At 40.7% G+C, this 13,359-nt stretch overlaps 1 protein-coding gene across 2 annotated transcripts in view; it reads left to right on the forward strand.

Moving 5' to 3' along the window:
• Window positions 1-731: 731 nt before the first annotated feature.
• Window positions 732-13,359, forward strand: part of THBS4 (thrombospondin 4) — a 36,443-nt gene continuing 23,815 nt past the window's right edge. The window contains exons 1-5 of one of the 2 annotated variants that reach the window (XM_017743674.1): window positions 732-959; window positions 5,038-5,285; window positions 6,364-6,469; window positions 12,234-12,316; window positions 12,930-12,981. In XM_017743674.1, the coding sequence (XP_017599163.1) occupies window positions 827-959; window positions 5,038-5,285; window positions 6,364-6,469; window positions 12,234-12,316; window positions 12,930-12,981 (622 nt within the window). In that variant the 5' untranslated portion in view covers window positions 732-826. Of the gene's footprint in view, window positions 960-5,037; window positions 5,286-6,363; window positions 6,470-11,900; window positions 11,906-12,233; window positions 12,317-12,929; window positions 12,982-13,359 lie in introns of those variants that run through there. The other variant, XM_017743675.1, reaches the window with a different exon arrangement.

The following is a 13,359-nucleotide window of genomic DNA, read 5'->3' on the forward strand; positions in this document are numbered from 1 at the left end:
GGTATCGTTTGATTTTTTGCGAGGCCTGTATTTCTTTGTTTTCTGTGCCAGAAGGGAAGGATGAGTCTTATTTATATAATATATATTCTGAAAAGTCAGTGAAATGAGAAGAAGGCTGTGAACATCATGTTGCTTACCTGGCTTTTTGGCATTTTAATTGGTGCCCTGCAAATGCTATCAAAGGATCAGCACTCTGGAAATCTGGCTGAAAATTTTAATGCTGAATCCTTATCTAATTGATATGTGAACACAAACATCTGAATTTATGATAGCAGAAATAGGTTAAAAAGCTTTCTGTTGAGGTGAATCCTCAGAAGAGAAGAACTTTTGAGATCTACCTGAAAGTATTTGAGTACCTCAATTTGAAGACTAGATATTTCTATGTTAGTAACTTATCAATAATGCCTTTGAAAAATAAAAGTTGCTAAAATAGTATCAGTTGCAACAAGTTACAGATATTTTGATAGAATCGTAGAATAGTTGTAGCTGGCAGGCACCATCTAGTCCAAACTCCCTGCATGTGTGAGGACATGTTTCACTAGACCAGATTGCTTAAGATATCCCTTCCAGTGCCAGGGGTTTGAATTTCTTGATCTTTACAGATGATCATCATACTGATAATTTTTTATTTTAGGTAGATCAGAGCTTCCGTATGAAGAGTGTACAGCATCCAATATGTGGTGTCAAATCACATTCTTCTTTGGTCATTATTATATTTAATTTGCTGTTGAAATCTGATTTTTTTTTTTCCCCAGTTTTTGATCTTCTTCCTTATTCCAACAAGCGAGTGGTACTGAACTTCTTGCAACAAGCATTCGGGGATCCTATGCTGAATGAAGTGTACTTGCTCTCAACATTCAAACTGCAGCCAAAGAGCACAGCCACTGTTTTTGGCCTATATTCATCAGCTGACAACAGCAAGTATTTTGAATTTACGGTAATGGGACGGATGAGTAAAGGTGAGTTGTTTGGAATGTATATGGTAGAAATGGTGTTGGATCCATAGTTACTGGTGTGTGATAGATGAATGTTGACAACTGTGTGATTAACCTTTGTGCTTGAGTCATTCCTGTTGCATGCTGTCACCTTTCACATCCCCTCTCACTCCTTCATCTCTTTCCTTCCTCTCCTTGATGCTTCTCTCTCTTGGAAAGGGGAAGCTGACCTGACGATCAGCTGGTATCTCAACTCAGCTATGGTGCTTACTCTGAGCAATGCTGAGAAAGGAGGAGAAAAACATGGAATATGGAGAAAGGAGTCAATTTGGCTTGGTCTTTTCTTTTTCCTTTTCTTTTTTCCTTTTTCCGCTAGGGGCAATCACTGGTTCTTATTACTCAGGAATGTGAGGGACACACGCACATGCTGCCTCATGCATATGAAAGGCAGGTTCTTGTTCTGCTGACCCTGGAGGTTAGATGTGACTATGCAAGACAAATATTCCTGGCACTTATAAGATCTGTTGGGTGAAATAAAGTGTTTGTTCTTTATTTCTTGGAATTGGTTAATCAGGAGTCAGAGTAGGAGCTGCAGCAGTTTTAGAAATAGAGAGTTTCATTGATCTCTAAACCAGATCTAGGATATACTACAAATTTAAGGTTCAATGAAAGATTGTTGAATTTTGTACATTGTTGTTCCTGCATTGACTTCACCACTGCTATAGTAATTTGCTACTGAGTGATTAGCTGAATCGAATATACTGTGAAATTCTAAGGAGAAATTTCAGTTTATATATAGGGAAATTATTCAATATGCTGCAAAAGAACAAAAGCACACCTTTTTATTGTACATTATTGGGGAATGAGTTAGATAAAACATCGGTAGTTTTATCAGGTCTGCCAAAATCCTTCTGAGGTAAGGGAATAAGAGCTATGGGTGTGTTGGGAATGGGTAATACATGGTCACACAGCCTTATTAATAAGTGTAATACGATTCCTAACACTGACTTAATTGATAAATAAATTATAGATTACACGTACTCCCTGTCTCCCTATCACACACGCACAATTATGTGTGTAAATGTTGTACACGCATATAGGAACACGTATGTGTACACACAAATGTGTCTATATACATGCAAGTTTGAACATACCAGACTCTGATTTTCAAAAATTTCTGCGTGTCCGATGGTTACTGACAGCCTCTTAAGTCTGTTAAAGTGTTTCTGGTGGAACGTTACATGGTTTCTTTTGGTTTTGTCTTCAGTAGGTTGGTGTTTGAGAAGCATCTGTGACAGGACAAACAAAACAGTGGCACATGGATAGGCAGCATGAAGCAACTTGTCCTGTCAATGACCAGTGTTGAGTAGATGGGGGACATCTATAACCTATCTGATGTAAAGGATTGACCTTCAGATTGATGTAAAGAATTGACCAAAGAGAGGGAGGCTTTTTAGAGCAAGAACGTTCATTGGATTTCTTTGCCTCCTTATTACTTTAGAGCACCTTGTTCAAGGCATATGGCAGTGAGCAAGTGGTAGGCAGTGTTTTCACATGTGATTTCTCTGGACGTGTTAGGGATCCCATATGGCTACTTCATACAGTAAGTTAAACTACATCCGGGAGATTGTCATGTGAACTGCAAGTATGGAGTGTGTGAGATGTGTATGATCCTCTCGAGACATCGTCGCTTAAGCGGTGGACCAATGTTGGCATCTCAGCAAAATGCAGTCTTAATATCTATGGTTTCGAAAGAGAGTGTAGTGCTTTCTCTGTATGGTATTTCCAGCATGCAAATCTGACCTAAGGAGCTCAAAACAGGCCTTAGTTGTACTCTGAAATGTCACATTTAAGAGTTTTGTTCTCAATGGTTGCCTCATATTCTGGTTCTGTTGTGGTATAACTGATAGTAACATGTTTGTAACACCTAAATGTTTTTAAAAGCACAGGTCTGACTTACTGAGTTAACAGCTAAACTTACGGTAGACAATTGTGCCTTTCAGATGCAGATAGCATCCATGGATTTCTTATCCTTTTAAAATTACTCCTTTATGGAGCAAACTGCAGTTAGTGCACAGAAGTGTTGCAATTTAACAATTCTGTGAAGCATCTCCTATTTTAATTGAAAATTTGTTTCTTTATCAGTTCAGGTGACACTCTCATGAATATCTGTCAAATATTCAAGCAGCAAATGTACTGCAGGGCCTTGGATGAGTTAAATCTTAAGAGGTGGAGGCTGTGATCCAAGAAAATCTCTCTTCAAAAGCCTACTCTAGTTTACCAGATGACTTTTTGGCTTTGGCTGAGGAAAGAATACTTGATCCTCCTTCCAAGCCTGATTGCTCCTTGTCCTGAAGCTATTCTGGCAGGGTCTGTTCTGGGCCCTGCCTCCATCTCCTCTTTCTTTCTCTAGGCTACTGTTGTGCTTGGTCACTCTGAATGCAGGGCCTAGATCCAAAGACCTTGTTTTTATATGACCAGGCATGCATAATATTCACATAAATAAAATGCTTGCAGTGTACTCTGTCTTGCCAGATCTTTGAGTTTGCCAAGAAATGCTACCTTTTAGCGAGTTACTGGTGACCTCATGCACCTTTGCAGAAATCTCAGCTCTGGCAGTGTTTTGACATAGACAGCAGTGAAAACATTCCTTATATTGATCACAGCTGCTGAGGCTCTAGCACTAGTGTAGACTTCAAAGATGGAGACATACCCTGCCCCACTCATGCTGGTATAAATCTGGGGATTTTTTAATCATTAGACTGAGGAATTAGAAAAATTTTAGGGAGCATGTGCTCAGTGAGTTGGGAGGTCACCAACAAACAGATATAGCATCAAAGCAATTATATTAGTAGTGGAAAGATGGGAAGGGAGGTTGTTTAATTAATAGAAATTGGATGGTTTCAGTAAGTAGCTGTTACTAGGTCTGAAGATAGTAAGAACTTTTACCTCCACTATATCCACAATTTTTGGTTGACTTAGTATCAGACCATTTGTGAGCTCTCACTTGATGCGACTGTAGCAGCCCTCTGTGAATTTCAGACTTTAGCAAAAGCCAGCACATAAACGTTTAGATGCCTGGTGTCTGTGCAGCTTGATTCCTCATGCACATAACTGTTATGATCAGGAGATAAGGGACTGTTGGCTGGTGTTTGGGGGGATCTTTGAAACAAGGTCTATCTGATATCGCAGGGTAGTTATACACTGTCCAGATGTGTTCAGCTCATTGCTTCTGCAGATATGCAGTTGAAGAGCCAGGGAGAGATTTTGTGGAGAGAACTAGCTAGCTGATCTTAGAGATCTGGCTCACAGACCCTAGCTTACTGATGCAATTTCCTTAGGAAAGAGACTTTTTTTTCAATATTGCTCAGTGAATATTTATTGTAAGAGTATTTGTTTGTCTGCTGTTGTGGGTTTTTTTGATGGTGAATTTTACTTAGTAAAATGAGAATTTTTATCAGGTAGGTCAGTCACTAATGCTTTTAAAAAGAGTTGAGAGGAGGCTTAGTGACCTCTAGGAGTGGACTATGCCTTTTCTGCATTATATTTTGGTTTTACTGAGTGTTTGTTACAGAGAAGTGCAGGTTATTGGCTTGGAAGCATGCTTCCTTTGGTTTTTAATTATGCATTTGGATACACTCTTAGATGGCTTCACTGTATGCGGTATGCATCACTGAAATTGATTTTTTAGTTGTACACTTCTGCTACAGAGTATTTCTGGGTCTATCAGATATGTACATACCGAAGTGCTGATTGCAGGCTGCCTGCTACACCCTGTAACTTTACCGCTTGCATTTTAGCACATTATGGCTTATAAAGTGACTTTGGTTAAGCCATTTAGAGAGGCCTGGACAAAGCAGAGGAAAACTCAGCACAGGCAGCAGAGCTTTACAAATAGGGAGTCATGCAAGCATCCTGCTAGTGCTGCTTTGAAAGTCAATGTCTCATTTGTTATTACCATTATGTCTGCATATGGGATGCATTTACTAAAGCGGACATGTGGAAAAATACCAGAGCAATTGCAGATTTCCACAGGATCTTCCTTGATCGGCCTTGGGCTATCTGCTACCCTCTAATAGTCCTTCTGTGTATTTTGTCCTAGCGGTGCTGCGCTATCTGAAGAATGATGGAAGGCTGAATTCCGTGATCTTTAGCAACATCCAGCTGGCCGATGGGAAACCCCATGGTGTCATCTTGTGGCTGAGTGGCCTGCAGCAGGGATTGAGCACAATAGAATTGTATCTGGACTGCCTGCAAGTAGGTGCCATTGAGGACCTGCCAAAACCATTTTCAGCGCTGTCTCAGAAGGTGGTGGCAGTTGAGTTGCGCACTCTTCAGGAGAAGCCGCAGGTGAGCATGGAAACTGGGAGCAGGCTGAGCACTTAGAGGGATCACCAGTGATCCTCTGAATCGCTGAATTCAAACCTCAATCTTCACAGCAGCCAAGCTCTGTACAGTAATACTTTAGTATTAAGTTGTGAAATAAATGTAAATAAAAGTTCCCTATGGAGCAGGTGAAATCTTAGCTTACATGACCCCTGTAATAATTATGCTATTTGTTTTAAACACAATTTTTAGCTTTTATATTAAAATCAAAAAAATACTGCCTCCTTCACTTCAATCTAGTTGTTTTTTGGGGACTGAACTTTTTGCAAGGACTTAGCTAATGCAGTAGGGGCAGTGTTTCACTGGCTTCTTACAGCTGTCCTGTATGAGCAGAGCTTGTCTGTGTATGTGGCTTTCCTCTTCATGATATGCCAAGAGACTAAAAAAGACAAAAGAAAGGGGGGACTCTTGTGGTGCCAGAGTGCAACCCTCATCTGTTTGACTGCAGTAGCTTTTCTTCCTCTGTCTGCCATCCAGGAGTGGATAAAGCTTCCTGTCATCTCCCTGTCAGCAGTCCAAGATAAACAGTGTCTTCCACAACATCTTCAATGATCATTAATCAAAAATACTTATTATAAAGTGCAAAGGCATTCTGCCCCCAAGGTTGCCCACTTTGTTTCATTACAGGCTTGAAAGTGAGCCTGTTTTTATGGAGAATGACTGTGGTGCCCATATTCCTGACATGAATATATGTACCTGTTTGAGAGGAGAGGAAAAAGGAAAAGACTGTTTTGGATGCACTTAAAAAAATCATATGTCACAGATACAGAAATATGTGAACTTCCTAGTGTGTGAGATCATAGGCACTGTAACAGTAAAAAAAGTTTGAAATAAAACCACAGCTATGTGAAAATCTGCAAGGCAAAGATTAGAGATTTTTTACAGTTCAAATAGTGATGGATGGACCTGAAGGGAACGGCATAGAAGCCCTGCATGCGTAGGAAATGGACCACCTCTCTTAAAAAAATTACTTTGTCTGATATTTCATATTTTTCCCATTGTTGTACCAGAACTGTGAGCTCTGTTTTTCTTGTGAGCCCAGGATACACTAGACGAGCTGAAGCTGGTAACTGGAGGAACGCTTGCGGAAGTGGGAAACCTGCAGGATTGTTTTCTTCAACAAATTGAGCCTGTACCTCAGTACACTGGTAAGGTCTGCAACTGGGAGTTAAAATTATTCCTAATGACACCAGTGCAAGGAAGCTAATGTGATGAATATGGTAAATGTGAAGAAGCCTTCAGTCAAATAATAACAATTATTTGACTAAATTATAGCTATGACAATTTCCTGTAAATGTTTTATAAATAGCTCAGTTTGGAGAGAAAACAGTCACTGTTGCTGGTGATAAAGCAATGAATTGTTGTTTTAGTGAAAGACAAGTCTGTAATGATTGAAAGAGGTTTTTTAGCATAATTTGGAAGTTGAATTTTTGTGATGATGATCCATTTGTGTCAGCTTAATAATATTTTAAGTATTCAAATTGCAAACAATTGCAGATGGAAAGTAGTGCTAAATGGGATACATTGCTACAGGCTGTATGAAAGGTAGATGAATGGAGTAGCAAGACCTACCCATGTACTCTTTCACACTGACAGTATTCAGCTCTTGTTGAGCACTGGACTGTCACCCAGAGGGGAGGAACAAGGTGTTAAGAAGCTTGCAGGAGACTGAAGAAAATGTTTGTGCCATGGCTACAGAGGCTGTAGGTCCATGTGGGAAAAGCCATTTTAGAGTAGCCACTAGTCCTGCCACAATTTAGCCAAGGCTTTTGTCACCTGCTGAAGGGGACATTGATTCAAAACCAATTCCTTTTCTACCTGTGCTGAGCATTGTGGAGACTGAACTGGGAAGAGAGAGGAAAGGAAGAAGCGGAGGCTACTGAGATCCCTGCAGGGCCCCAGGGACTTAGTGCAATCCCCTGTGTTAGGTGAGGGTGCTTCCTGACCTCTGGACTCAGAAAACCTGTGCTATCCCAGACTGTCCCATCTGTAGTCCTAGTCCCTGTCCATCTGTCTTTCTGCTCCGGATGTGAGGGAGAAGAATGGGTTCACACTGTGCATGCAATATGTTAATACATGACAACTACAGGAAGGAAACTCAGTTCAAGGTTTGAAATAGGATCCATGATACATTCTCTCTCTTGCACCCTTTCCTGTCCCCTCTGCCAAACCCAACCCTGCAGCATTGCTGCTTTTGATAAGAACAGAGATAAGATGCAGAAATTTTATGAGAGCATCCTGGGTAAGTCGCGTGAGTATAGGCATCAGTGGTGTGCAGTCGTAACAAAATCTGGTTTACCTTTTAGCTGTGTAAATCCTTAGCTGCACATACTTCTATTTCGTTGCTTCTTAACATATATACACTTAGGTAAAAAAATGTGTTTTATCCTCAAAGCTCTCTCTTTTTCACTAAATCAACAGGCATTTGAATGTGGAAGGCTAATTCAATATTTATTCTGCAAAAACTGACATTTCTCTCACAGGGAGTTTCCAAATTACAGACTTTCAGCTTTCTCATTTGTAACTTTTAGCTCACTGATCAATAATGGAAATGGTAATATACAGACAGATACTGTCTCTGTGTCTGCCTCCACCTGGCTTAGACTCTCAAATTCAGTTGCTTTTAACTTCCAAGTGGAATTAATATCACTAATAATAATAATAATAATAATAATAATAATAAACAACTCACATAAATACATTCAAAGCCTACATAGTCAAATCCACCAAAAGAAAAGGTGAGTGTTCCAATAGCAATTTTAACTTGGCTGCCTTGAACCATGTGTATGCTTCATGATGCTCTTCTATGGCAGTAATATATCAGATAATGACAATTTTGACTACTGCCAGGAAAAGCTGGAATGCAAATGCTTAGCTGTGTAGGAGGGGTGAGACCTAATATCTTGGTAAAACCTTGTGCTTTCATATTAATTGGAAAATCCTTGGGAGTGCTTTGGACCTTAATAATTGTAAATGGATTTGACTGCATGCCTGGTTGTTGCTCATTGCTTTGGCAGCAGCATTCCCTCCATGTTCAGTCTGTGAGGCTGAGACACCTAAGCAGTGGGATGAGTTTATGATGATCAGACATAGGCTGAAGATATATATTTGGATCTTTTTGGTTGGGTAGGAAAATAGAATGCAAGGTGCACTGGGTTTGGTAGATGAGATTAGCGTGCTGCATGTGATCATCGCAAAATCATTCCAGTCAGAAGGGATCTTTGGAGGTTGTCTAGTTTGTGGAGGGTACCTGAACCTGACAAAGTATAAAAAAAATAGCTGTGTTGCACCAGACTGAAGATTCTTTTAACCAAGTTGCTTTTAGAGACAGAATGTCAATATAGACCCACAGGCAAGAGTATAATGGAATGGAGTCTTAGTGTGATTTTCTCTGGATGCTTTACTGTTCTCCAGCAGTTCATGGTATTCAGAGCTCTTGACTCAGAGGTGAAATCTTTGTGTTTTGTACTCAATATATGTGTTTGTCCAAGAATATATTTTCATCCATGAATTTGTCCAGTCAGTTTTGAAGGCATGGTCAAGAATGTCTCCTGGCAAGAAATTTATCACATATCAGAGGAATATTTCCTTCTGTTTACTTGGAACCTGCCTCTTCCTAATTCCATATACAACTTGTATGTACAGCTTCTTTGGTGAAAGATTGTAGGCTGTCCGGAAACTTTTTTTGTTGTCAGCCATCATCTGTACTATAATCATGGTTCGATCTCTGGACAAGAAACCATCATCTTCCAGAGTTCAAGAAGCTGGACAATATTCTCATGCACATGGTGTGATTCTTGGGGTTGTCCCGTGCCAGGCCAGGATTTGACCCAATGATCCTTACGAGTCCCTTCCAACTCCGGCTATTCTATGATTCTATGAATGTCATTGTCTTTGAATGACACTTCAGGATTTGAATGACACAGACACGGGAAAGTGTGTTACTTGAGCCAGAGAGCTGTTGTTCCCAAGAGAGGTAGAAGAAATATCTGTGAGGTGTTTCATGGTGGCTAGTGTTTGTACATGCCTGGGCCAATTGGCTGTGCAATGAAGCTGGTTGCCTGCTCAAAATCCAGGGCCCATACTTGAACAGGTTGCCCAGAGAAGCTGTGGATGCCCCATCAGGAAGCGTTGAAGGCCAGGCTAGATGGGACTATGAGCATTCTGGTCTAGTGAAATGCGTCCCTACCATGGCAAGGATGTTGGACTAGATGATCTTCAAGGGTCTTTTTCAATCCAAACCATTCTTAGATTCTATGCTGCAATATCCTGTCAAGAGAAAGAGAGGGACTTCAGTTTCCTGTTGGTCAGTAATACTCTGAGCTTAGTTATTACTGTGAAAGCCATTCTGTTAATCATATTGTTAAAACTCAAGAATATAGAGCTAGGGACTAGCTGAACTGAGGAGTTGCCTTATTGGATGGGGTATGGATAAGAGAGGCTACGTGGAAGGGCCAGATAACTGTATAGCTTCAGGCTGGTACCTTTTGCTTACCTGCTTGCTCCTGGGTCCACTATATTGTGGACAATATTATCCCTGAACCCTGGTCATTCTGCTGCAAGTAGGGCCTACTTTTGGAATTGCTTTTAATGGAAGATAAAAAACCAAAACCAAGTGTATTCAGCTGTTTCTGCTCTGCTGTCTAAATTTGCACACAGGACATGAGGTTCAAGGCAGTATAACCTGTTTAGTCCACCTTAATGTTCAGCAGTCTGCAAAACTTAACTACAGAATAGATCTGGTTTTGATTTAGGTGCTAGCCAACAAACAGCATCTGAAGTCTTGAGAATTTTTTGCAGATTTCAATCAATAATGCCTAAATGAGTCTTTGTTTTAAAAATAAAACAAGAATAGCCCCCAGCATCTGGCCTGACAGCCTGTGTGCCAGGTTCCACTATGGGATTCTGAAATACCCATGATATTACGTCCTGCTGTTGTCACCAAAATAAAAATACGGCAAGGTTAGGTCTAGAACAGAGGCAGGCTGTGGAACAGGTGATTCCTGACTCTTTAAATTTGTTCAGTGTTTTGATGAGAAAATATGAAGTGAAGAGAACATAGTACGTGAGTAGTTGGATAGTTTCCACTAGAATGTTTGGAAACACTTAGACATGCTTTGAAGTACAAAACAATGAGGTAAACATTAAGAGAAGCATTTTTCATATAAGCTTTCAGTACTCCCAAAAATAACATGTGAATAAACCTCCCTGAAGCTATTGGGCATAATATCAAAATATCCTGCCTGCCTAGACTGTGAAAGAGCATGTATTTGTGAAGTTTGTTTTTAAGTACAGACTTAGAGATGTAAACAAGTATCTTCTTGAGAGAGGTACAGATTCAGAAGTAAGCCGCAAACAGAAGCAACTACAAGTTACTATGCTAAACATACTCTCTGCTTCTTCTCTGTCACTGGCTCAAAACAAATATTTCATTTAACAGATAAAAATCTCCTGTGAAGATCTTGGGTTTGATCTGGTCCTTCCCTATGGCTTATTACAGATGTAATTTTTGATCTTGTCTTAGAGGTCTTTAATTTGTTACTTAGTATTGAGGACTGATTTTGGTGTGAGTCCATAGTGTGTTGAGTAGATGTTTTGTGAGTCCGTACAAAGTGTGCACCTGTCAGAAGCAAATGCAGCCATAAACTTGTGTGCAGTGTGATGAGCTGCCTTTGAGAAGAAGAGCCAAGTGACTGCTGCAGTTACTAAAAGCACTGTTTTGTCAGAGCAGGCATCGTTGATGTGTTCTCAGAACTTCACAGTGAGCTTGCTCAGAAAGCTGGGTAACTTCACTTTGAAAAATATGTATTAATCAGTTGTGGTTACAACTGTGCTGTGCCAGCAGGACCAGGGAAGTAATCAACCCCCTGTACTCGACATTGGTGAGGCCGCACCTCAAATCCTGTGTTCAGCTTTGGGCCCCTCACTTTAAACATGAGATTGAGGTGCTGGAGCGTGTCTAGTGACGGGCAACAAGGCTGGTGAAAGGAGTAGAATATGTGTCGTTTCAGGAACAGCCGAGGGAGTTGGGTTTGTTTAGTCTCAAGAAGAGGAGGCTCAGGGAGACTTCATTGCTTTCTACAACCACCTGAAAGGAGGGTATAGCCAGGTGGGGTCTGGTCTCTTCTGCCATGCCTGCAGTAGGATGACAACAGGAAATGGCCTTGAACTGAGACAGGGGAGATTCAGATTAGATATTAGAAATATCTTTTCATTATTAGGGCAGTCAGGCATTGGAATAGGTTGCCCAGGGAGGTGGTGGAATTACCTGGAGGTGTTCAGGTGGTGCCTGGATCTGGTGCTTAGGTGATGGTTTAGTGGTTTAGGGGTCACAGTGGTAGTGTTGGGTGGATGGTTAGACTGCATGATCTTAAAGGTCTCTTCCAACCTTGATGATTCTATGACTCTGATTCTATGACACAGAATGGACTTATGCAGGGTATCTTCCCATTGTATGTACATATGCTTCATGGCCTCACTTTGCCCTCCTACCCCAAACAGGTTATGATAAATACCCAGTTCTGAAATCCTGAAGTTTCCCTTAGGGTTGCTGGTCTCAGGCTTGGGAGGAACCAGTAGCACTGGTTGTCTTAGTTGCCTTAGAGAGCCTTGACACTGAAGTAATGGTAGAAGAATCGTGATCTTGTTTTTCTCTCTGTGGACAGCTTTCTGCTTTGCCTGTTTCTGTGGGCTATAAGGAGTTCAGTCCAGAAAAGCCTCAAGTTCATGCAAATAACACTATAAAATTTGAGATAAATACTGTCTCTCTGATGATTTCTACAGGGCTTACATAACAGTAATGTCTGCCCTCCATGGCTCTTTATGGGGTTTCCATCTTATATCTCAGAAATTACCATGGCAAACGAAGGAGAGTTATGTTGTGTACTGTTTTTCATTGCTGTTTCCCTGCAGGTGATTTTCACAGGCAGCTGATGGGTCAAATGATGCAGATGAACCAAATACTGGGAGATGTGAAAGACCTTCTTAGACAACAGGTACTGTATAGAGGCTTTAGTGTGAAATATCCCAATTTTGCCCCTTTGATAGAGTCACAGAATCACAGAATAAGTCAGCGCAGACTTCACATAAGCAATAAACTCATGTGTAGAGTTCATTGCCTTGGAGGCATGATGCAATGGAGAAGAAATAACCATATAGGTCCTGGTACCCTGTGCTTGCAAGGGAGGATCATTGAATGTGGGAGTGTAAGAGGCTTGCTTATTCAGATCCAGAAAATTTAGTGTCGGGTGAGGAAGTACAGAAGCCATCCTAGCCCACTATTAGATAGTTGTGGGTCTGTTGCATGAAACTGAAACTGTGTTTGTTTCACTTGCTGGTGGGTGTCAGAACTGGAATTGCTGGTGGCACATACCTTTGGTCAAACAAGGACTTTTGGACCTTTAAAGGTCCTGTTGATGAAGGCTGAACCTAAGTACATCCATTTTCTGTATCTTTAATTTTATGGAGTACAAAGAGCATCTCATTTAAAACAGATTACCTATGTTGCATGGTTTGAGTGGCATCTTGGGCACTAATGGTTGTTCTCTCAGCCAGGTGCAAACTGAAACTATCTGTACCTAAATAATATTTATTTTCTATATTCTCAAGGTCAAAGAAACCACTTTTCTGAGAAATACCATAGCTGAATGCCAAGCATGTGGTGAGTATTCCTGTTATTGCTGGTAATGTAGAAGAGATACAGAGTTGTTTTAAAACTAGTGATGGTCATGTTAGCTTTATGTGGTTTCTAAAAAGTACTTTTTTAGAAATACTGTTCTAGATGTGTTTGTATTTGGACACAAATTTAAAATCGATTTGCATTAGAGAAAAAGCTTCCATGGACCTGCCAATCACCTGTTGGGGGATAAAATGCCACTAGACCGAGCACCGAGCAGTACCACGCAGGTACTGGCAGTTCTCACGCTGCCACAAAGCTGTGCCACGTGTTCCTGTGGAGGGAGACACTGTCTCCCAACTATCTCATGCACCATCTTAGTAGAAGGACAAGGGAGGAATCCTGTTCTGCTCTAGCTGGTAT

Source organism: Corvus brachyrhynchos, unplaced genomic scaffold, assembly GCF_000691975.1.
Source record: "Corvus brachyrhynchos isolate BGI_N302 unplaced genomic scaffold, ASM69197v1 scaffold8, whole genome shotgun sequence".
In the NCBI taxonomy this organism is placed as follows: Eukaryota; Metazoa; Chordata; class Aves; order Passeriformes; family Corvidae; genus Corvus; species Corvus brachyrhynchos.